General features: G+C 48.2%; 1 protein-coding gene across 9 annotated transcripts in view; it reads right to left on the bottom strand.

Moving 5' to 3' along the window:
• Positions 1-23,813, bottom strand: part of zdhhc14 (zDHHC palmitoyltransferase 14) — a 488,467-nt gene that overhangs the window by 129,624 nt on the left and 335,030 nt on the right. For all 9 annotated transcript variants that reach the window (XR_011947524.1, XM_072507579.1, XM_072507582.1 and 6 more), the window contains 2 exons: positions 15,478-15,552; positions 12,485-12,637 (listed from right to left, as the gene is read on the bottom strand). Coding sequence is in view for 8 of the 9 variants with exons in the window: in XM_072507579.1 (XP_072363680.1) it covers positions 12,485-12,637; positions 15,478-15,552 (228 nt within the window). In the remaining variant the exon portion in view is untranslated. The remainder of the gene's footprint in view (positions 1-12,484; positions 12,638-15,477; positions 15,553-23,813) is intronic.

Consider the following 23,813-nt stretch of genomic DNA (forward strand, 5'->3'; position numbering starts at 1 on the left):
ATGTCCTTTAGGGAAGGAAATCTGTCATCCCTACCTGGTCTGGCCTACACGTGACTCCAGATCCACCGCAATGTGGTTGACTCTTAAATGCCCTCAGGATGGCAATAAATGCTGGCCCAGCCAGCGACACCCACAGCCAGCGACATCCACATCTCATGAATGAATTTTTAAAATAGTACTGCCAAAGAGCAGCACTTAAGAACTTAGTGCAGTCATAACAGAAACATCTTCCAATGAAAGAAGTCTGAGAATTTAAAGCCAGGTTTGAGAAAAGATCTAGATTTGTCCATATTGTTTCCACAGTTCACCAAAAGGAGGAGCAAAAGCAGAATTGTACAGTTTATTCCAATTTAATCCAATAAAATTATTGGATTAATAATCCAGAGGCCCAGGCTAATGTTACAGGGACAGAGGTTCAAATCCCACATGGCAGCTGGAGGCCATAATTTAAATTTAATTCAAGAATTTAAATTCAATTAATTGAAACATTTAATGATTTGAAATCAAAGGTTATTCTCAGTTGTGGTGACTATGACCCTAATGATTGCTGTAAAAACTAATCTAGTTCATTTAACATTCTTTAGGGAAGAAAATCTGCCACTCTTAACTGGTCTGACCAACATGTGACTACAGACTCAGCAATATAGTTGACTCTTAACTGCTCTCTGAAACAACCCACCAAATCGTGTCAGGTCAAATATCCTTTATCTGTAAATCCAAAAACATCCAAAACCATGCTTTTTGAGGAACCGATTGACCTTTAGCATGGGAAGCCTAGTTTGGCTGCACTGTTTATCTTGTGATTTTTGTGGTAAATATGTAAAGGAGAAACGTTGTACATATATCCCTGTATTTATTATTCAGTGATACATTTCCTTTTCTAGCCATTTTATTTACGTTAGACTATAGCTAGCCCAGATTTCGGCCATTGTAATGCAAGTTTATATTCGATATCCAAAAACAGATTTAATCTGAAATCAGAAATGCAATCTGCCCCGAGGGTTTTGGATAAAAATGTCATGGACAAGACGGGGTCAATTTAAACTGCTCTGACTTCCCCACTCTACCCATTTGTAAACAGAAAGGTGTATTTTATTCTGATTTTCTCAACCCTTAAACTTGGAAATGTTCCAACACTATTAATAGCTTGCGCAGCAAACTTGACGCAAGATGAAAATAAAAGTTGTGTTAATTGTTACACACACACATATATGAGAGGGGTTATGCAATGGCCACCCATTTTTCCACACATAATAAATGGGGAATAAGGACAAAGGAAGAGGGTTCTGTAGGCAAATGGGATGGCCACTTCCAACTAGGTACAGAGAAACTCGCAAAGCCTAGCGGGTAAAATGGACAAGCCAAGACTCAGGCAGGTTCGGAGCCTGAAATGCATATTTGTAAGCAAAAAGTCCAGACGGTATCGAAACTCCGTCCAATTAGCAGTTTAATGGGGCCGATTAGCATTTGATAGCCCATCTTCACCGAGACAAAGGACTGGTACTCGAGCAACCGGGACAGTCCCAGACATTTCGGCGCCACTCCCTATTCAAGGGAAACGCAAACAACGGGGTCAGTGACCGCTTGGGACACGCACAGCTATCCAGATCCCCGCCCACTTATTGGTTAGGTATCGAATGGAGTGATTAGGGATCACCCAATTAGTAAGGCCCAAATCGAAGGACCGCCCAAAAGAGCGCGAAAACGCCCGAGTATAAGAAGAAGAGTTCGCCATATGTTCGCTCTCTCTTGGTCCTGGTACCCCGGTCACGGCCAACTCCAATTGCAGCAACACCAGAAGCAAGTACAAGTTCAACGCTCGCTACCAGACGGATGAGCCTAGCTGAGCAGCAGTTACTCCTTCGAACCCGATAGATCCAGAATTGAACAGCGACCACTGTTTCTCTGACCTAAGCCGGGTGCCCGAAGTTAAGTACAGGTTGTCTTAGTCGATAGGTGTAGTTAACTCGTAGTATTTATGTTGCATGACTAATTGTGTGTAAATAAAGTACCCTTGACCTTGAACTAACTAACTGGTGTTTGGCTCTTTGATCGCTAGCCGGTTGAAACTTGTGGTGGTATCATTTGATACCTGGCGACTCTAAGCATTAGGACATAGATAACATAGAAAGAAGGACAAATTCACTGATTGCCATAATTGGAACAGAGCCACAGAAAGGACAGGGAAAGGAGTATAGGAAAGGAAGGGCAACAGTTCAGGGCACAACCACAATGAAAATACAAGTATTTGTTTTTCATGTGTCCAGAGTGCAGAATCAGAAATCAACTGGAATGTTTATTCCGAGGGGAGGTTGGCTGATTTAGAATTCTCAGTCTTCCCAGAGCTGAGATTTGCGTAACAGGAGGCAGAAGGCACGTAAAGTGGATTAGTCAGGTGGCACGAGTTCGGAGATTCCTGGAGTTAGCAAGTTTGATGAGGTTCCACTGTTTTTCTGCTGCCACTAGTTTGAGGGTAGGCAACACAGCCTGAAGTTCTGTTCACTTTGGAAGTCAAACAGTAACTGCCGGAATTCAGTTCCAACAGACTGCATCACAGTACAGCTTGGGGAGGTCACGTAACATACTTCCTTGATGTTGGACATATAGCCAAGCCTGGAATCTAGCGGTCCTTTTGTTTTTGGAGATACTGGTGTCGGGTTAACTTAACTACCGCACTCTTTGTCAAACCACCATGTTAGGACTGTTAATGCTTCAACCATTAGCACTATTATGATTATGGGGGATTACAACTTGCAAAGTTTTTCCTTTTTTGGGAGTTAGTTGGATGAGAATCCCCATCCCCATGGCAACTTGTTACTTTGCAAGGCATCAGGTGACTGGCTGAACCATTTTCGAGCTCACCAATTTTCCATTTTCAACAGCAGAGAAAAAAAAAACATTCATAAAACAGTCCAGCTGATGAATATACATTGGCCGGGATTCTCCGAGCCCGCACCGGGTCGCAGAATCGCCGGGGGTACGGGAAATTCCCGCCACGCCGCCGGGCCGCCGACTCTCCGGTCACCGGATAGAGAGCAAGCCCTTAGCGGGAATACATATTTCTTCCGGTTGCCGGAGAATGGGCGCCAATCGATCGGGGGCCACTGAAATAGGCCCCCGCGCCGAATCTCTGCGGGCGACCAGCCAAACTCCTGCCGGCGTGGTTTACATCTGGTACCACCCGACAGGAGCTCGGACCCATGCCGCAGCGGTGGCCAGGCCCATGATCGGGGGCCACCGCGATCTGGGGGGACCTACCTTACTCCATGCAGGCCACCTGTGTGGTTCCGCCATGTCAGCGGCGCCCTCGTCGAAGTGGGCCACTGCGCGCATGCGTGGACCTGCTTGTGGCCGTCGTGCGCCTGCGCGGCCGCGCGGTCTGGACAGCTGGGCCCCGCCGGCAGCCAGAGTTGCGGGTTGCAGGCCGCGGCCCTACTAGCCCCCTGGAAAACGGAGAATCACCCCGGATTTTTGAGGAAAAAGTCTGGAGTGATTCTCGCCCGTTTTTTGGCAGGCGTGGGGACTTCGTCCCCAAAAGGGAGAATCCGGCCTGTATTTTCCCGTCTTGACTGTGCCAAAGGATACTAGACCTGTACAGAAAAAATACTAAAACAGATTAACTGCAGTGGTTCACGATAGTAGCTTACCACCACCTTCTTGAAAGCAGTTCGGGTTGGGCAACAAATATTGGCCTTGCCTGCCACAGCGTTCAACCCATCTGCCACAAGAGCAGGTTTTTGTGCTGTATCGTGCATTTCAAATATCATTAAACATTCATTCACAGTGAACATGCCATAATCGCTGGTGGGACAGCCTGTGATTCACTCACCCCGCCGTGGCCTCAGCACTGTGCACGGCATTTGCACTCTTTGCAGCTTAGAATACCTCTGCAGAACAAATTGCATCAGATGAAAGAAAGTGGCAGCATCCAAATTCAGTGACGCCTCACTGGAGAACCTATTGGGTGCAGTCAAGGCCCACTGCGATGTACTCTATCACCCGCTCTGACCCCACGACTTCTACCAAGGTGACCAATCTGACTTGGGAAGCGGTTGCAGCAGTGGTTAGAATGCCCTTCAGAAGAGGTCAGTAACCCACTGCATGAAAAGGATGAATGATCCTCCATTTCGTCAGGGCAAGTCAAATATCCTGGGATGGATTCTCCGTTCCTGAGACTAACTGTTGACACCGGGGCAGAATTTGTGGACTTTCACAACAGCAAAACCGGTGCCGAACCTTGACCGATTCAGCGACTGTGGAGGGGCTAGCACCGGCGCCACGTGGAACACAATCAATGCGGCACTCGCCGGGTCCGTCATCGGCACTCAGGAGTCTGTCAAGCTGCAGCCGTATATTGGACTGAATTTGTTTATTGTCATGTGTACCATGGTACAGTGAAAAGTATTGTTTTGCATACAGTTCAGACAGATCATTCTATACATGAAAACATATAGGGCAAACATATACAATAAAAATATATAGACACAAGCACCAGCGAACTGTGGATTCTTTGGAATGGTGTTGTATGCAGGTAATAAATGCTGATATCAATGTGGAATCCAAGTGATAAATTCCTTTGGCCTTCATAACAATCAAGTAACAATCAGTTTCCCTTCCTGTAGCTGGTGACTCCAGTTTAGTGACAAATAATCTCCAGGTCACCTTTGTTAATTTTGAAAAAAATAGTAAAGTACTCAAGCTTGGAATTTTTGTTCATCAGGCCCATGGACCTGTTGCTGCTGTGCCTGTCCAATTCCTGCCACAGATACATCTGTCCATGACAGTATCAGTACCACATTCTTTGTGGAGATGATGTCCTGTCTTCCCATCATGCCGCCTGGCACTACCACCAAGCTAAATGAGATAGATTTTGAACAGATCTAGCAACTCAAGACTGGGCATGAGGCGCTGTGGGCCATCAGCAGCAGCAGAATTGTACTCGAGCACAATTTGTAACCTTATTGCCCAACATACCCCGTACTCTACCATGACCACCAAGCCAGGGAATCAACCTTGGTTCAAATAAGAGTCAGAAGGGCATGCCAGGAGCAGCGTCAGGCATACCTAAAAATAAGCTGTCAACTTGTGTTCTCTGATTACTGGAAGAAGATTTTTAGGGTAATTTCTAAAGTGGTGCACGTGAAACTGGACCCGAGCCCCTGGGTGGCCATATTCGGGGTGTCGGACCAGCCAGGGTTGGAAACAGGTGCGGAGGCAGATGTTGTAGCCTTCGCCTCGTTGATCGCCCGAAGGCGCATCCTGATGGGTTGGAGAGCAACCTCTCCACCCTGTGCCCTGGCGTGGCGGGGGGGACCTGTTGGAATTCTTGACTCTTGAGAAGGTTAAGTTTGAACTGAGGGGAAGGATGGAGGGGTTCTGCAAGTCATGGGCATTATTCATTATGTACTTTCAAGAACTGGATAACATCGAACATTAGTTGGGAGGGTGGTGTGTGTTAATGGTGACTATGGGTGATTCCTGATTCCTTTTTGTCATTTGTTTATGTGAACATGCGGGCTAATGTTTGGGGTTTGGTGGGAGGATGGGATCGTTGTTATTGCTATGGGGATTGACATATTTGTTACTGATTATTGTTTATTGTTGGTGGGTGTAAATTTGGGAGAAAATGTGAAAAAGGAGGAGAATAAAAAATATATTTATTTTTTAAAAACTTGTGTTCTCTGATGATCGCACAATTTTCAGCACCATTCATGATTCCTCAAATACTGAAGCAGTCCATGTCTAAATGCAACAAGAACTGGACAACATCCAGGTTGACAAGTGGCAAGTAACATTCACGCTACACAAGTGCCAGGCAATAATTATTTCTGACGTCAGAATCTAACCTATTTCCCCTCGATGTTCAATGGCATTACTAATGATGAATCCCCAACTAGCCATATAAATACTGTGTCTACAAGAGGTCAGATGCTGTGAATCTTGTAGCAAGTAACTCTCCAAAGCCTGTCCACAATCTTCAAGGCACAAGTCAGGAGTGTAATGGAATACTGCCCCTTGCCTGAATGAGTACAGCTTCAACAACAATCAAGAAGCTCGACAGCACCCAGGACAAAGCAGCCCGTTCGATTGGCACTCCTTCCACAAACATTCACTCCCTCCACCACTGACGCACAGCAGCAGCAGTGTGTACATCTACAAGATGAACTTCAGGAACTCACCAAGGCTACTTGGGCAGCACCTTCCAAACATGTGGCACTACCATCTAGAAGGACAAGGGCAGCAGATACATGGGAACATCACAACATGGAAGTTCCCCTCCACACATCATCTTGACTTGGAACTATTCCCATTCCTTCACTGTCACTAGGTCAAAATCCTGGAACTCCCTCCCTCACTGTGGGTGTACCTACACCACATGGACCGTAGCGATTCAAGAAGGCAGCTCACCTTCTCAAGAGCAATTAGGGATGGGAAATGAATGTTGGCCTAGCCAGCGAAGCACACATCCCTTGAATGAATAAAAAATATATATGTTGGTGGAGCTGCATGTGTACATTATCAGGCAAGGGTAGGATTTGACTTGACACCCAAATTGCCTAACGTTCACTGCCTGTGTCATTTGTGGAAAATGTGCATCAGCTTCTGCACAACCATACTTCAGATCCAGTTCCCATTCCAGAAGGCAAATTGAAAGTTTAAGATCACAGAATCAGAGAATTCCTACAGTGCAGGAGGCCATTTGACCCATCGAGTCTACACCAACCCTCCGTAAGAGCACCCCATCTAGGCCCACTCCCCTGCCCTATCCACGTAACCCTGTAACCCCACCTGACCTTTGGACACTAAGGGCAATTTAGCATGCCAATACACCTAACCTGCTCATCTTTGGATTGTGGGAGGAAACTGGAGCACCCGGAGGAAACCCACACAGACACAGGGAGAATGTGCAAACTCCACACAGAGAATCACAAATGGTCACAATCACGCACCTGAAACTGATAGACCAGGTTAGGCAACGCAAAGGATGGGTGGGGCAGGTGTTCCATTCGGGGCTAGATGCGAAAAACAGGGGGGTGGCTATATTAGTGGGGAAGCGGGTAATGTTCGAGGCAAAGACTATAGTGGCGGATAACGGGGGCAGATACGTGATGGTGAGTGGCAAACTACAGGGGGGAGACGGTGGTTTTGGTAAACGTATATGCCCCGAACTGGGATGATGCCAATTTTATGAGGCGGATGCTAGGACGCATTCCGGACCTAGAGATGGGAAAGCTGATAATGGGGGGAGATTTTAATACGGTGTTGGAACCAGGGCTGGATAGGTCAAAGTCCAGGACTGGAAGGAGGCCGGCAGCAGCCAAGGTACTTAAAGATTTTATGGAGCAGATGGGAGGTGTAGACCCGTGGAGATTTAGCAGACCTAGGAGTAAGGAGTTCTCGTTTTTTTTCCTATGTCCATAAAGTCTACTCGCGAATAGACTTTTTTGTGCTGGGTAGGGCATTGATCCCGAAGGTGAGGGGAACGGAGTATACGGCTATAGCCATTTCGGATCACGCTCCACACTGGGTGGACTTGGAGATAGGGGAGGAAACAGGAGGGCGCCCACCCTGGAGAATGGACATGGGACTAATGGCAGATGAGGGGGGGTGTCTAAGGGTGAGGGGGTGCATTGAAAAGTACTTGGAACTCAATGATAATGGGGAGGTCCAGGTGGGAGTGGTCTGGGAGGCGTTGAAGGCGGTGGTTAGAGGGGAGCTGATATCAATAAGGGCACATAAAGGGAAGCAGGAGAGTAAGGAACGGGAGCGGTTGCTGCAAGAACTTTTGAGGGTGGACAGACAATATGCGGAAGCACCGGAGGAGGGACTGTACAGGGAAAGGCAAAGGCTACATGTAGAATTTGACTTGCTGACTACAGGCACTGCAGAGGCACAATGGAGGAAGGCACAGGGTGTACAGTACGAATATGGGGAGAAGGCGAGCAGGTTGCTGGCACACCAATTGAGGAAAAGGGGAGCAGCGAGGGAAATAGGGGGAGTGAGGGATGAGGAAGGAGAGATGGAGCGGGGAGCGGAGAGAGTGAATGGAGTGTTCAAGACATTTTATAAAAAATTATATGAAGCTCAACCCCCGGAGGGGAGGGAGAGAATGATGGGCTTCTTGGATCGGCTGGAATTTCCCAAGGTGGAAGAGCAGGAAAGGGTGGGACTGGGAGCACAGATCGAGGTAGAAGAAGTGGTGAAAGGAATTAGGAGCATGGAGGCGGGAAAGGCCCCGGGACCGGATGGATTCCCAGTCGAATTCTATAGAAAATATGTGGACTTGCTCGCCCCGGTACTGACGAGGACCTTTAATGAGGCAAAGGAAAGGGGACAACTGCCCCCGACTATGTCTGAAGCAACGATATCGCTTCTCTTAAAGAAGGAAAAGGACCCGCTACAATGCGGGTCCTATAGACCTATTTCCCTCCTAAATGTAGATGCCAAGGTCCTGGCCAAGGTAATGGCAATGAGAATAGAGGAATGTGTCCCGGGGGTGGTCCACGAGGACCAAACTGGGTTTGTGAAGGGGAGACAGCTGAACACGAATATACGGAGGTTGTTAGGGGTAATGATGATGGCCCCACCAGAGGGAGAAACGGAGATAGTAGTGGCGATGGATGCCGAGAAAGCATTTGATAGAGTGGAGTGGGATTATTTGTGGGAGGTGTTGAGGAGATTTGGTTTTGGAGAGGGGTATGTTAGATGGGTGCAGCTGTTGTATAGGGCCCCAGTGGCGAGCGTGGTCACGAATGGACGGGGATCTGCATATTTTCGGCTCCATAGAGGGACAAGGCAGGGATGCCCTCTGTCCCCATTATTGTTTGCACTGGCGATTGAGCCCCTGGCGATAGCGTTGAGGGGTTCCAAGAAGTGGAGGGGAGTACTTAGGGGAGGAGAAGAGCACCGGGTATCTTTGTATGCGGACGATTTGCTACTATACGTGGCGGACCCGGCGGAGGGGATGCCAGAAATAATGCGGATACTTGGGGAGTTTGGGGATTTTTCAGGGTATAAATTGAACATGGGGAAAAGTGAGTTGTTTGTGGTGCATCCAGGGGAGCAGAGTAGAGAAATAGAGGACCTACCGTTGAGGAAGGTAACAAGGGACTTTCGTTACCTGGGGATCCAGATAGCTAAGAATTGGGGCACATTGCATAGGTTAAATTTAACGCGGTTGGTGGAACAGATGGAGGAGGATTTCAAGAGATGGGATATGGTATCCCTGTCAATGGCAGGGAGGGTGCAGGCGGTTAAGATGGTGGTCCTCCCGAGATTCCTCTTTGTGTTTCAGTACCTCCCGGTGGTGATCACGAAGGCTTTTTTTTTTAAAAAGGATTGAAAAGAGCATCATGGGTTTTGTGTGGGCCGGGAAGACCCCGAGAGTGAGGAAGGGATTCTTACAGCGTAGCAGGGATAGGGGGGGGGCTGGCACTACCGAGCCTAAGTGAGTATTATTGGGCCGCTAATATTTCAATGGTGAGTAAGTGGATGGGAGAGGAGGAGGGAGCGGCGTGGAAGAGATTAGAGAGGGCGTCCTGTAGGGGGACTAGCCTACAGGCTATGGTGACAGCCCCATTGCCGTTCTCACCGAGGAACTACACCACAAGCCCGGTGGTGGTGGCTACACTGAAGATTTGGGGACAGTGGAGACGGCATAGGGGAAAGACTGGAGCCTTGGGGGGGTCCCCGATAAGAAACAACCATAGGTTTGCCCCGGGGGGAATGGATGGGGGATATGGAATGTGGCAAAGAGCAGAAATAACGCAACTGAAAGATCTGTTTGTGGATGGGAAGTTCGCGAGTCTGGGAGCGCTGACCGAGAAATATGGGTTGCCCCAAGGGAATGCATTCAGGTATATGCAACTGAGGGCTTTTGCGAGGCAACAGGTGAGGGAATTCCCGCAGCTCCCGACACAAGAGGTGCAGGACAGAGTGATCTCAAAGACATGGGTGGGGGATGGTAAGGTGTCAGATATATATAGGGAAATGAGGGACGAAGGGGAGACTATGGTACATGAACTAAAAGGGAAATGGGAAGAAGAGCTGGGGGAGGAGATCAAGGAGGGGCTGTGGGCAGATGCCCTAAGCAGGGTAAACTCGTCGTCCTCGTGTGCCAGGCTAAGCCTGATTCAGTTTAAGGTATTGCACAGGGTACATATGACTGGAGCACGGCTCAGTAAATTTTTTGGGGTGGAGGATAGGTGTGCGAGGTGCTCGAGAAGCCCAGCGAATCATACCCATATGTTTTGGTCATGCCCGGCACTACAGAGGTTTTGGATGGGGGTGACAAAGGTGCTTTCAAAAGTAGTAGGAGTCCGGGTCGAACCAAGCTGGGGGTTGGCTATATTTGGGGTTGCACAAGAGCCGGGAGTGCAGGAGGCGAGAGAGGCCGATGTTTTGGCCTTTGCGTCCCTAGTAGCCCGGCGCAGGATATTGCTAATGTGGAAAGAAGCCAAGCCCCCGGGGGTGGAGACCTGGATAAATGACATGGCAGGGTTTATAAAGCTAGAGCGGATTAAGTTCGTCCTAAGGGTGTCGGCTCAAGGGTTCACCAGGCGGTGGCAACCGTTCGTCGAATACCTCGCAGAAAGATAGACGGAATGGGAAAAAGAAGGCAGCAGCAGCAGCCCAGGATCGGGGGGGGAGGGGCGGGAGGAGGAGGAACCAGAAGGACTCTCAGGGTTGTTAATATATACTGTATAATATGTATAGGTCGTTGCTACAGATAATTATATATTGGACTGTTAAATTATATTTTTGGAGAGTGTTACTTGTGACAAGGCAGTTGCCAATTAGGGCTAGTTTTCATTTTTGTTATTTATTATTTATTCATTTTTTGTTTATAAAATAGGTCATTGTTATTTGTGTTGTTATCATATTGTGTAAAGGATGCACAATGTACTGTGTTGGTTGACCAAAAATTTTCAATAAAATATTTAATAAAAAAAAAACAAATGGTCACAATCAAACCCAGGTCCCTGGCGCTCAGGAAACAGTGTTAACCACTGTGCCACCATGCCGCCCATTTTTTGGAGGAGGTTCTTGATGGAAAATTTGGCAACCCCTAATCCCGCATGCCAATCGTAAATTGCGAAGGAGGACCATTTTTCCGTCTTGTTGTGTAACCCTGTCATTGCTGTGTGTGAATCTTCCATCTCTACACACCAGCCCTGCATACTACACAGACTGTAGCAAATCTCATTCCCTTCAACGTGACCACTCTGCATCTCAGTTTTTGGCCAGTCCACAAATGCGCTCATTTTGAATCAAAGTTCCCCTCCTGTGCAGTTTGATCCAAAGGCGAGCTGGTACACTGGTTAATAGAACCATTTCCAATCTCCTCGGCTTGTTTTTTAAAAAAAAGATAATGTTTCAAATCAAATTAAAATCTGCCCTTGCCCAACCCCCTCAGACACGATTGTCCTCTTTAGTTGCTGTCGGTGGTAAGGGGGGTTCAGCAGCAATTGCAACAGGAGCTCGAGTTGCGGAGGGCGAAGCTGCTGTTTCCCGGCGGAGTGAGGGGACTGACTGCCTGGCGGAGCCCATGGCATCACGGAACCCACCCACCCAGCTGGCCGGCCCCCCCGCTGGGGGCAAATCAACCCCCAAAAGATTGTACGGACTTCTTATACACCTATTAAATCTGCTCCCATCTAGGGATAGTGATTGCTATTCTACCGTTCCCACCACCGCCCAGTCCTCAGAACATTAAGCGTCACACCACTAATCACTATTTCTAGATATGGGGAAGTATTGTATCACAGGGTACAGTCTGTGATCTAGGGATCGTGAGCATCATGCCACAAGACACTGTCCTCTATCTAGGAATGATTCACCTGAGGAAGGAGCAGTGCTCCGAAAGCTAGTGTTTGAAACCAACCTGTTGGACTTTAACCTGGTGTTGTAAGACTCTTACTGTGCTCACCCCAGTCCAACGCCGGCATTTCCACATCTATCTAGGTAGACAGATTGCTATACCACATTGCTGCTTCCCTGCAATATTTCAGCCTTGAGAAGGTCTTTGGACTCTATTTTTATGAGGTTGTGCAAAGCTGCAATTTTCAGACAATTCAGGTTTTCTAGATTCAGGAGTATGGCAAATAGAGGGAGAATGAGGAATTTGAAATTGGCTGTATTCTTGCACTGTGAAAAGAACCATAAGAGCCAGTGTTTCTGATTTGTGCATAAAAGGAACCAACCGCAGGACATTTTGATTACTATACCTATTCATTCTGGAGTTCTTTTACTAAAACTTGCCAACTAACTGCACAAGTCTATTTCTACACGCATCAAATGCAAGATTCTGATTTATATTACAACAAAACACTGGTCTAAAAACAAAAATTACATTCAGAGCAGAGTTCCTACAAAGTCTATCTGTTAATTCATTAGCCTACAGTAGATTAGAGTAAACCACAGAAAGAGCTATAACCTTTTGAAGTTAGTATTGGCACGAAGCGCACAAGTGGATGTGCAGTACCTGATTGTTACTGTTTGAGGTGAATGAACTTCCGAACGCTGGGCCACCACTGGAACCAGCTTGAGTTGATGAGAAGGGGTCAAAAGCTGCCAAGTTAGTTGTCGCGCTCTGTGCTTTTCCGCCAGGTGCCAAGGGTACACTTTCTGAAATCATCTGAGAAGTAAAAGGTTTTTTTGCACCATTAACATGGGGTAAAACACCATTAAACTACGTTCAATAGTCTAGACCCTTATTTTGTTCTGCATCTTTGCAGCATTTAAAATAATTGTTGTGCACCCTTTTTACAAATCAAGTCCAAACCACAGCAACTCATGTGAACCATGTCGTGCATACTTTACAACAAGGATGATCTTTGGTACGTTTGGTGAACATTTTTGTCATTGACGAGAATTACATTCCTCTAGTTTACTATGCTTGTTTTTTTCTGCCTCATAAGCCACCCAAACTGGCAGTAAATAGATGGCTTTTTCCTATCCTAGACTTGTATCTTCCTGTTCCTTGGTAGAGCATGTTGGACTTCAATACATAATATTTTACATTAATATTTTTTCCGTTTGTCACACGTGAAAATATTCCTTCATAGGATCTACAAATTGGCTAATGGACAGGGGCGGCACGGTGGTGCAGTGGTTAGAACTGCTGCCTCACGCCGCTGAGGACCCGGGTTCGATCCCCGCCCCGGGTCATTGACCGTGTGGAGTACGCACATTTTTCCCGTGTTTGCGTGGGTCTCACCCCCACAACCCAAAGATGTGCAGGCTAGGTGAATTAGCCACACTAAATTGCTCCTTAATTGGGAAAAAAAAAGAATTGGGTGCTCTAAATTTTTTTTAAAAAATAAAATGGCCAATGGATATTCTGGTCTTTTCATCATGCTTTTGTTCATACAAGGCAACCATTTTTGACATCAGATGTCGGGGGAGGATCAGATGGGCGAGCGCCGGGTGAAGAGAAGTGAAGAGGGTTTTGAAAAATGACTGCCAGTCAACATAAAAGGGGAAGCCGAAGTCTCTTCTGCAGGCACATAAATAGTCAGAGGGTGGTAAAAAGAGTAGGGCCAATTACGGACCAAAAAGGGAATTTACACAGGGAGGAAAGGGCATGTCTGAAGTGTTAAATGAATATTTTGCAGCTATCTTTACCAAGGAAGATGCTACCTGGGCCATGGTGACAGAGGAGAAAACACATCATTAGAAGGGTTCAAAATTGATAAGGAAGAGCTATTGGATGAAGTGTCAGTAGTTAAAGTTGACAAGGCACTGGGGCGTAACGTGATGCATGCAAGGATATTGAAGGAAGTGAGAGTGAAAATTGCAAGGGCACTGATCATAACCTTTCAGCCTTGCTAGACTTAGTGGAGGTGCCAGAGGACTGGAGAATTGCAAACATTATGGCCTTTGAAAAGAAAAGGTTGCAAGGATAAGCCAAATACTCAAAGACCAGTCAGTTAAACTTCAATGGCGGAGAAACTTCAAGAAACAATTATTCGGGATAGAATTAACAATCACCGTGGAAAAATGTGGGTTTATTAGGAAGAGCCTAAGGGAAAATAATGTTTAACGAACTTGCTGGAGTTTTTTCAAGATGTAACAGAGAGAGTTGATGAGGGTAATACTGTTGATGTGGTGTACATGGACTTTCAAAGGACATTTGATAAAGTGCCACACAACAGACCTGGGAGAAAGGTTATAGCTCATGGAATAAAAGTAACAGTGGGAATGTAATATAATAATAATCTTTTATTGTAACAAGTAGGCTTACATTACAATGAAGTTACTGTGAAAAGCCCCTAGTCGCCAGATTCCGGTACACAGAGAGAGAGTTCAGAATGTCCAAATTACCTAACAGCACTTTTGGGACTAGTGGGAGGAAACCGGAGCACCCGGAGGAAACCCACGCAGACACGGGGAGAACGTGCAGACTCCGCAGAGGCAGTGACCCAGCCAGGAATCGAACCTCCTTCTGTCAGGGGCTGGTTTAGCACAGTGGCTAAACAGCTGGCTTGTAAAATAGAACAAGGCCAGCAGCGCGGGTTCAATTCCCGTACCAGCCTCCCCCAACAGGCGGCGGAATGTGGCAACTAGGGGCTTTTCACAGTAACTTCATTTGAAGCCTACTTGTGACAATAAGAGATTTTCATTTCAAGATGGATTGGCAAAACTGGGACTGTTCTCCTTGGAGAGAAGAAGGCCAAGAGGAAATTTGATAGTGATATTCAAAATCACGAGGGGGCTGTGGAATTTGCACATTCTCCCCATGTCTGCATGGGTTTCACCCCCCATCCCCCCCACCAACCCAAAGATGTGCAGGTTAGGTGGATTGGCCATGGTAAATTGCCCCTTAATTGGAAGAAAAAATAATTGGGTACTCTAAATTTATTTTAAAAAAAGAGAAATAATACAACTTTTAAATTAAATTACTGAGACCAAATTAACATAGAGTGAAAACTTCAAGTGAAGCAATAACAGTGGTTTGCTCTATCTCAGGTGAAGAACTTAAGACGAAAGATTTTTTTTTTTTTAATGTTACACGGTTAAGGGCATCAACATAAATAACAAAAAGCAAGCAGCCATAAGAATCTTAGAAGAACCGGTTTCAAGAGGAATAAAAGCAAACAAGTCTATTCTAAATTACCCTTCAACACAATTAGTTCATTTTAAAATGAGCTAAATAAAAATTAACATTTCCTCCTGTGTGTACTATTGTAACTGTTCTGACAGCAGAAGAAAGAAAACAGCCATACAAACTCTGCAAGTCCAGACTAGAGAAATTCATGTCCATGACTGCTATGCAAGGGGAAAAAAATCCAAAACAAGAGTTTGCAACTTCTCCAAATCTCCCACATTTGTGGAGGATGAATGAATCAGGAACATAGTGCATTCTGGGCACTTCCAAGTATTCAGAGTATTTAAAAACATAACTGGAGTGAAGAACTTCAGGTATAAAAAAGCCAGCATTACCATCACGATATATGTTATGAAGAAACTGCTCACCTCCACATAGTCTGCTGGAACAAGTCCAGTCATTCCCTGAGCATTTGTTGCTTCACACCATCCACCACCGACATCCTGAAAGTATGAACCAAACACTTCAGTTAAAAAAACTAATGGCGGGACTTCCGGTTGCGGCTATGCGGAGCTAAGCCGCACAAATCAGCAGCTCCCACGAAGACGGACTTTCGGGCTCGATAGAAGAGCCCCAACGGGACTTTTCACACAGCCAACCCGTGGGGAAGAGAGGAGAGAGGTCCCCCACTAACCTGTATGGACCGGACCCGCAGCGAAACGGCCAAAAAAACGGCACTGGAGCAGCGGGAGAAGGGTAAAATAAACAAAATGGCGGCGGCCGGGGACAAAGAAGAGATGCAAGAATTCATCAAGCGCTGCTTCGAGGAGCTGCGCAAGGAGATGGTGGCGCCTATGCTGGCAATAATTGAAGGACTTGGGGCAACCCAGAAAGCCCACGAGGTGAAGATCCAGGAGATCCAGGACAAAGTGAGTGAGAATGAGGACGAGCTCTTGGGCCTGGCGGTGAGAGTGGAGCGGCACGAGGCGCTACACAAGACGTGGGCGGGAAGACTTGAAGACCTGGAGAACAGGTCGAGGAGAAACAATTTGAGGATCCTGGGTCTCCCAGAAGGAGTGGAGGGGGCCAACGCCGCGGCATATGCGGGCACAATGATCGGGGCGCTGATGGGCGCGGAGGCCCCCCCGGGGCTGCTGGAGCTGGAAGGGGCGCACCGGGTGCTGGCGAGGAAGCCCAAAGCAAACGAGCCGCCAAGGGCGATGGTGGTGAGATTTCAACGGTTCACAGATAGAGAGGGTCCTGAAATGGGCCAAGAAGGAGTGGAGCAGCAAGTGGGACAATGCTGAGATTAGAATATACCCGGACTGGAGCACGGAGGTTGCCAAGCGGAGAGCGGGTTTCAACCGGGCCAAAGCGGTGCTGCATTGGAAAGGAGTGAAATTTGGAATGTTGCAGCGACTGTGGGTCACATATAACGGCCAACACCACCACTTTGAAATGCCCGAAGAGGCGTGGACCTTTATATTAACTGGACTCGAATTGAGGGTTTGTGAGGGTGGGGGGTATTTGAGGGTTGAAGTATGATGGCGGTTGTATATAGGGGGGCAAGCACGCGCAGGGAATGTTATATGGGCTGGGGACGAGAGACAAGGCCGCAACAGAAGCTGCGTCAGGGGGGGCGGGACAGGCTCTGGAAAGCGCGGGGTTTTTCTCCCGCGCACGGGAAGAAAGGTGGGAGGGGGAGCGTAGGAACGTCTACTGATGGGGAGATTCCCACACGGGGGGGGGGGGGGTGTCAAAGGGATGGCGGAGGAAGCTGGGGTCAGCAGGCGTCAGCTGACTTACGGGAGTGATATGGGGGGGGAGCAAATAAGCTAGACAGGGATCTAGCAGGGGGGGGGGGGGGGGGGGGGGACAGGGTTGCTGCTGCACTGGCCGAAAGGGAATGGGACACAGAAGAGGTGGCCGGGACGGAGGCGAGGGAGATGCGGACACGGGACTGGCCCAGAAAAGGAGATGGCTAGTCAGTGGGGGGAGAGCCCCTCCAATCCGGCTGATAACGTGGAACGTGAAGGGCCTGAACGGACCGGTGAAGAGGGCTCGAGTGTTCGCGCACTTGAAGGGACTGAAGGTAGACGTGGCTATGCTCCAAGAGACACACCTGAAGGTGGCGGACCAGGTTAGGTTAAGAAGGGGATGGGTAGGACAGGTATTTCACTCAGGACTGGACGCGAAAAACAGGGGGGTGGCAATTCTGGTGGGAAAACATGTGTCATTTGAGGTCAAGACTATCGTAGCGGACAATGGAGGGAGATACGTGATGGTGAGTGGTAGGTTGCAAGGTACGTGGGTGGCGTTGGTAAATGTATACGCCCCGAACTGGGATGATGCTGGATTTATGAAGCACATGTTGGGGCGCATACCGGACCTGGAGGTAGGAGGACTGATAATGGGAGGGGACTTTAACACCGTGCTGGACCCAGCACTAGACCGCTCCAGATCAAGGACGGGAAAGAGGCCGGAGGCGGCCAGGGTGCTCAGGGGGTTTATGGACCAGATGGGGGGAGTGGACCCATGGAGGTTTGCAAGACCGCAGGCCAGGAAATTTTCTTTCTTCTCCCACGTGCACAAGGCATACTCCCGGATAGACTTCTTTGTGCTGGGTAGGGCGCTCATCCAGAGGGTGGAGGGGACGGAGTATTCGGCCATAGCCGTTTCGGACCATGCCCCGCACTGGGTGGAAGTGGGGCTGGGAGAGGAGAGGGACCAACGCCCGCTGTGGCGGTTGGATGTGGGACTGTTGGCAGATGAGGTGGTGTGTGGTAAGGTAAGGGGGTGTATTGAAAGGTACTTGGAGGCCAACGACAACGGGGAGGTGTGAGTGGGGGTGGTATGGGAGGCGTTGAAGGCGGTGATCAGGGGAGAGCTAATCTCCATCAGGGCTCATAGGGAGAAGACAGAGGGTATGGAAAGGGAGAGGTTAGTGGGGGAGATTTTGCGAGTGGACAGGAGATACGCAGAGGCCCCGGAGGAAAGATTACTTGGGGAAAGGTGACGGCTCCAGACGGAGTTTGACCTGTTGACCACGGGGAGGGCGGAGGCACAGTGGAGGAAGGCGCAGGGGGCGACCTACGAGTACGGGGAAAAGGCCAGTCGGGTGCTGGCACACCAGCTCCGTAAGAGGGCGGCAGCGAGGGAAATAGGGGGAGTCAAAGATGGTGGGGGAGCCATGGCCCAGAGTACAACGGAAATAAACATGGTATTCAAGGCCTTCTATGAAGAGCTGTACAGATCCCAGCCCCCAGGGGGGGAAGAGGGGATGGGAAGATTCCTGGACCAACTGCGGTTCCCGAGGGTGGAGGAGCAAGAGGTGGCTGGTTTGGGGGCACCAATCGGGTTGGAGGAGCTGAGTAAGGGTTTGGGTAGCATGCAGGTGGGGAAGGCCCCGGGGCCGGACGGGTTCCCGGTGGAGTTCTATAGAAAGTATGCGGACCTGTTGGCCCCGCTACTAGTGAGGACCTTTAACGAGGCAAGAGAGGAAGGGACCCTGCCCCCGACAATGTCGGAGGCGACAATTTCCTTGATTCTGAAGCGAGACAAGGACCCACAGCAATGTGGATCGTACAGGCCGATTTCGCTCCTTAATGTGGACGCTAAGCTATTGGCAAAGGTGCTGGCCACGAGGATTGAGGACTGTGTCCCGGGGGTGATACATGAGGACCAGACGGGATTTGTAAAGGGCAGGCAATTAAAAACGAATGTGCGGCGGCTCTTAAACGTGATAATGATGCCATCGGAGGAGGGAGAGGCGGAGATAGTGGCAGCCATGGACGCGGAAAAGGCCTTTGACCGAGTTGAGTGGGAGTACCTCTGGGAGGTGTTGCGTAGGTTTGGGTTCGGGGGAGGGTTTATTAGCTGGGTTAAGCTCCTTTACAGCGCCCCGGTGGCAAGTGTGGTGACGAACCGGCGGAGGTCGGAGTACCTTCGGCTGTACCGAGGAACGAGGCAGGGGTGCCCTCTGTCCCCCTGTTGTTTGCATTGGCGATCGAACCCTTGGCCATATCACTGAGGGAGTGTAATAAACGGAGGGGGGTGGTCCGCAGGGGAGAAGAGCATCGGGTGTTGCTATACGCGGACAACCTGCTGCTGTACGTGGCGGACCCAATGGAGGGGATGGTGGAGGTCATGCAGACTTTGAGGGAGTTTGGGGAGTTCTCGGGCTATAAGCTCAATGTAGGGAAGAGCGAGCTTTTTGTACTACAGGCAGGGGACCAAGAAAGAGGGATAGGGGACCTACCGCTGAGGAGGGCGGAGGGGAGTTTTCGGTATCTAGGGATCCAGATTGCCAGGAGCTGGGGGGCCCTACACAAACTGAATCTGACGAGGTTGGTGGACCAAATGGAGGTGGACTTTAAAAGATGGGACATGTTGCCGCTCTCGTTGGCGGGTAGAGTGCAGTCGGTAAAAATGGTGGCCCTTCCGAGGTTTTTGTTTGTGTTCCAGTGCCTCCCCATCGTGATCACCAAATGCTTTTTCAAGAGAGTAGGTACGAGTATTATGGGGTTTGTGTGGGCGAACAAAACCCCAAGGGTAAGGAGAGGGTTCCTGGAGCGCAGTAGGGACCGAGGAGGGCTGGCGCTGCCAAACCTAGGGTGCTACTACTGGGCAGCAAACGTGGCGATGATCCGTAAGTGGGTTATGGAAGGAGAGGGGGCGGCATGGAAGAGGATGGAGATGGCGTCCTGCAAAGGAACGAGCTTGGGGGTGCTGGTGACGGCACCGTTGCCTCTCTCGCCATCAAGGTACACCATGAGCCCGGTGGTGGCGGCAACGTTAAGGATCTGGGGCCAGTGGAGACGGCATAGGGGTGCAGTGGGAGCCTCGGTGTGGTCCTCGATCAGGGGTAACCACCGGTTTGACCCGGGGAAGATGGACGGGGGGGGGGGGGGGTTCCAGGGCTGGCACCGGGCGGGGATTAGAAGAATGGGGGACCTGTTCATCGACGGGACATTTGCGAGCCTAGGGGCACTGGAGGAGAAGTTTGAGCTACCCCCGGGAAATGCATTCAGATATATGCAGGTGAGGGCTTTTGTGAGGAGACAGGTCAGTGAATTCCCGCTGCTCCCGACACAGGAAATTCAAGACAGGGTGATCTCGGGTTTATGGGTCGGGGAGGGCAAGGTTTCAGCAATACACCAAGGGATGAAAGAAGAGGGGGAAGCGCTAGCAGAAGAGTTGAAGGGTAAATGGGAGGAGGAGCTGGGGGAGGAGATCGAGGAAGGTTTGTGGGCTGATGCCCTGGGTAGGGTCAATTCCTCCTCCTCCTCATGTGCCAGGCTCAGCCTGATACAATTTAAGGTGGTTCACAGAGCACACTTGACGGGGGTGAGGTTGAGTAGGTTCTTTGGGGTAGAGGACAGATGTGGAAGGTGTTCAGGGAGTCCGGCGAACCATGTCCATATGTTTTGGTCATGCCCGGCACTGGAGGGGTTCTGGAGAGGAGTGGCGGGAGCAATATCTCAGGTGGTGAAAGTCCGGGTCAAGCCAAGCTGGGGGCTAGCAATATTTGGAGTAGTGGACGAGCCGGGAGTGCAGGAGGCGAAAGAGGCCGGCGAAGGATCTTGCTAATGTGGAAGGAGGCAAAGCCCCCTAGCGTGGAGGCCTGGACAATCAACATGGCTGGGTTCATAAAGTTGGAAAGGATTAAGTTTGCCTTAAGGGGGTCTGCGCAGGGGTTCTACAGACGGTGGCAACCGTTCCTAGACTACCTCACGGATCGTTAGAGGAAGGTCGGTCAGCAGCAGCAGCAACCCTGGGGGGAGGGGGAAACGAGAGATTGCTTGAGGGGACGGACGAACGGGGGATAACATGGAGGGTGGGGGAAACTGGCACGAACGGGCGAGAGCCAGTGTATAAAGCTCTGTAAATATATCATCTTACCATGTATATATCTTGCTCAGGGCGATTTTGTGTTATTTTGTTATTTGGGGGGGGGGGGGGGTTATTGTTTGTAAGGGGGAAAAATTGTTTTGTTTTGTTAAAAAACTTTAATAAATTTTTTTTTTTTTTTTAAACTAATGGCACAGATAGCGTTTTGTTTTTATTCTTACCTTGAGTGCCTAGTTTAAGTGTAGGAAATAGGTTTAATGCAAGAGAACTTTGAGCTTTAACACGTCTCTGCAGCCAGAAACTATGGATAAGCCAGAAAGCTTATGACATTTCCGGCAGTTTGTAAATTTCTAACAGCTTCATAAAGAAGACAAAAGTGTGGGAGGGAGAATCCAAATTACTGTTTAACTTTCTCATTTAATCTATTTCTTGGCACATCTAGGTTAAAATATGAACTGCTGAGGCAGTTCGGTCCACAGCATTTGCTTAACTGGTCTCAAAACAGCCCTTTACTATCGTGTTACAACACATTTCCACTGAACCTTAAATTGCAAACAAGCTAGATGACAAAGACTATTCCAGTTAATTTGAGTACCAATGTGGGTTGTCCAGATGCCTCAGCTGGTTACAAAAGCGGAACTATACAGGTCAGACCAAGAAGATCTGTACTGAACTGCTGATGGAAAATAGGGACAGAACAATTTACCTCAAGTATGTAGTTTTTCATACTTAACCACAGCACTGCTGGAAATATGCTTATGTTATTGTATTCGACCTGCAAAGTTTCCATCCCAAACTAAATGGCTTCCAGATTTAAACATCTTTGGCACAATATTTTACATGTCTAAGTTATATAACTTGGCACACAATCATTCAAGCTACAGATAAGCCAACTGCCTCCACTGCTGAAAAATTAAGGTTTCACAAATTTAAGTTGCATCTCGGAGTAATGCTACTGCACCACAGAGTGATGATGCACAGATTCAGTCCACATTGCCGAGTTCCCAGTTTCAACAAGTCTACTTTTGGGCAGCAGCAAGTAGAAGACTGGAAGTTTGCTACTGGAAATGGAAAATAATACTCAAGATAATCTTGTTCATCATCTGGCAAGTAGCTTTGGAATTAACTGGAGTGTTAAACTGTTAACCTGACCTGACAAAACTAGTGAGAAGATATGGTGACATTAGTCCAAAAAGGGAGGGGTTTTTTTTTTAAGAAAAAGGTAATCAGAATTAAATTAAACCCTGCTGAACCAGATTGTGCCACGTGGCTGTCAGACAATGATTATCTCTCAAAAAAAGAACATAATCACCTTCTCATGATAGGTTTAAAATTTGAAAGGAAATGAGGAATGCAAAAAGAGGACATGAAAAACAATATTAGCAAGCAAGATCAACCCAGAGAGATTTAATAAATACATAAAAATCACGAGAATAACAAAGAATAGAGACCAAAAAGATCGGAATCAAAAGGCTTGGTCAATGTTTTTAAATAATTTATTTTCCTCTGTCTTCACATTACAGACATTACAGTCAAGAGAAGGAGTGTGAAATATTAGATGGATTAAAATCTGCGGATGTGGGAGGTCGGTACATTATAGTCAGTGGGAAACTGGAGGGGGTGCAGGTGGTATTAGTAAATGTGTATGCGCCAAATTGGGATGATGTGGAGTTTATAAAGAGGATGCTGGGGAAGTGGCTAAGGTAAATATTGGTCCTTTGGAAGATGAGAAGGGAGATTGAATAATAGGAGACGGGGAAATGGCTGAGGAGCTGAACAGGTTTTTTAGGTCAGTCTTCAGAGTGGAGGACACAAATAACATGCCAGTGACTGATGGAAATAAAGATATGATAGGTGAGGACCTTGAGATGATTGTAATCACTAAGGAGGCAGTATTGGGCAAGCTAATGGGGCTAAAGGTAGACAAGTCTCCTGGCCCTGATGGGATGCATCCCAGAGTGTTAAAAGAGATGGCTAGGGAAATTGTAAACGCACTAGTGATAATTTATCAAAATTCACTAGACTCTGGGGTGGTCCCAGAGAATTGGAAAGTAGCAAACGTGAGACCACTGATAAAAAAAGGAGGTCAGCAGAAAGCGGGTAATTATAGGCCGGTAAGCTTAACTTCGGTTGTAGGGAAAATGCTGGAATCTATCATTAAGGAGGAAATAGCGGGGCACCTGGAGGGAAATTGTCCCATTGGGCAGACGCAGCATGGGTTCACAAAGGGTAGGTCGTGTCTGACTAATTTGGTAGAATTTTTTGAGGACGTTACCAGTGCAGTAGATAACGGGGAGCCAATGGATGTGGTATATCTGGATTTCCAGAAAGCTTTTGACAAGGTGCCACACAAACGGTTGCTGCATAAACTAAAGATGCATGGCATTTAGGGTAAAGTAGTAGCATGGGTAGAGGATTGGTTAACTAACAGAAAGCAGAGAGTGGGGATAAATGGGTGTTTCTCTGGTTGGCAACCTGTAACTAGTGGGGTCCCTCAAGGATCAGTGTTGGGCCCGCAGTAGTTCACAATTTACATAGACGATTTGGAGTTGGGGACCAAGTGCAATGTGTCAAAGTTTGCAGACGACACTAAGATGAGTGGTAAAGCAAAAAGTGCAGAGGATACCGGAAGTCTGCAGAAGGATTTGGATAGGTTAGGTGAATGGGCTAGGGTCTGGCAGATGGAATTCAATGTTGCCAAGTGTGAGGCTATCCATTTTAGGAGGAATAACAGCAGAATGGATTATTATTTAAACGGTAAGATGTTAAAACATGCTGCTGTGCAGAGGGACCTGGGTGTGCTGGTGCGCGAGTCGCAAAAAGTTGGTGTGCAGGTGCAATAGGTGATTAAGAAGGCTAATCGAGTTTTGTCTTTCGTTGCTAGAGGGATGGAGTTCAAGACTAGTGAGGTTCT

The sequence above is a fragment of the Scyliorhinus torazame genome, chromosome 1, assembly GCF_047496885.1.
Source record: "Scyliorhinus torazame isolate Kashiwa2021f chromosome 1, sScyTor2.1, whole genome shotgun sequence".
NCBI lineage: Eukaryota > Metazoa > Chordata > Chondrichthyes > Carcharhiniformes > Scyliorhinidae > Scyliorhinus > Scyliorhinus torazame.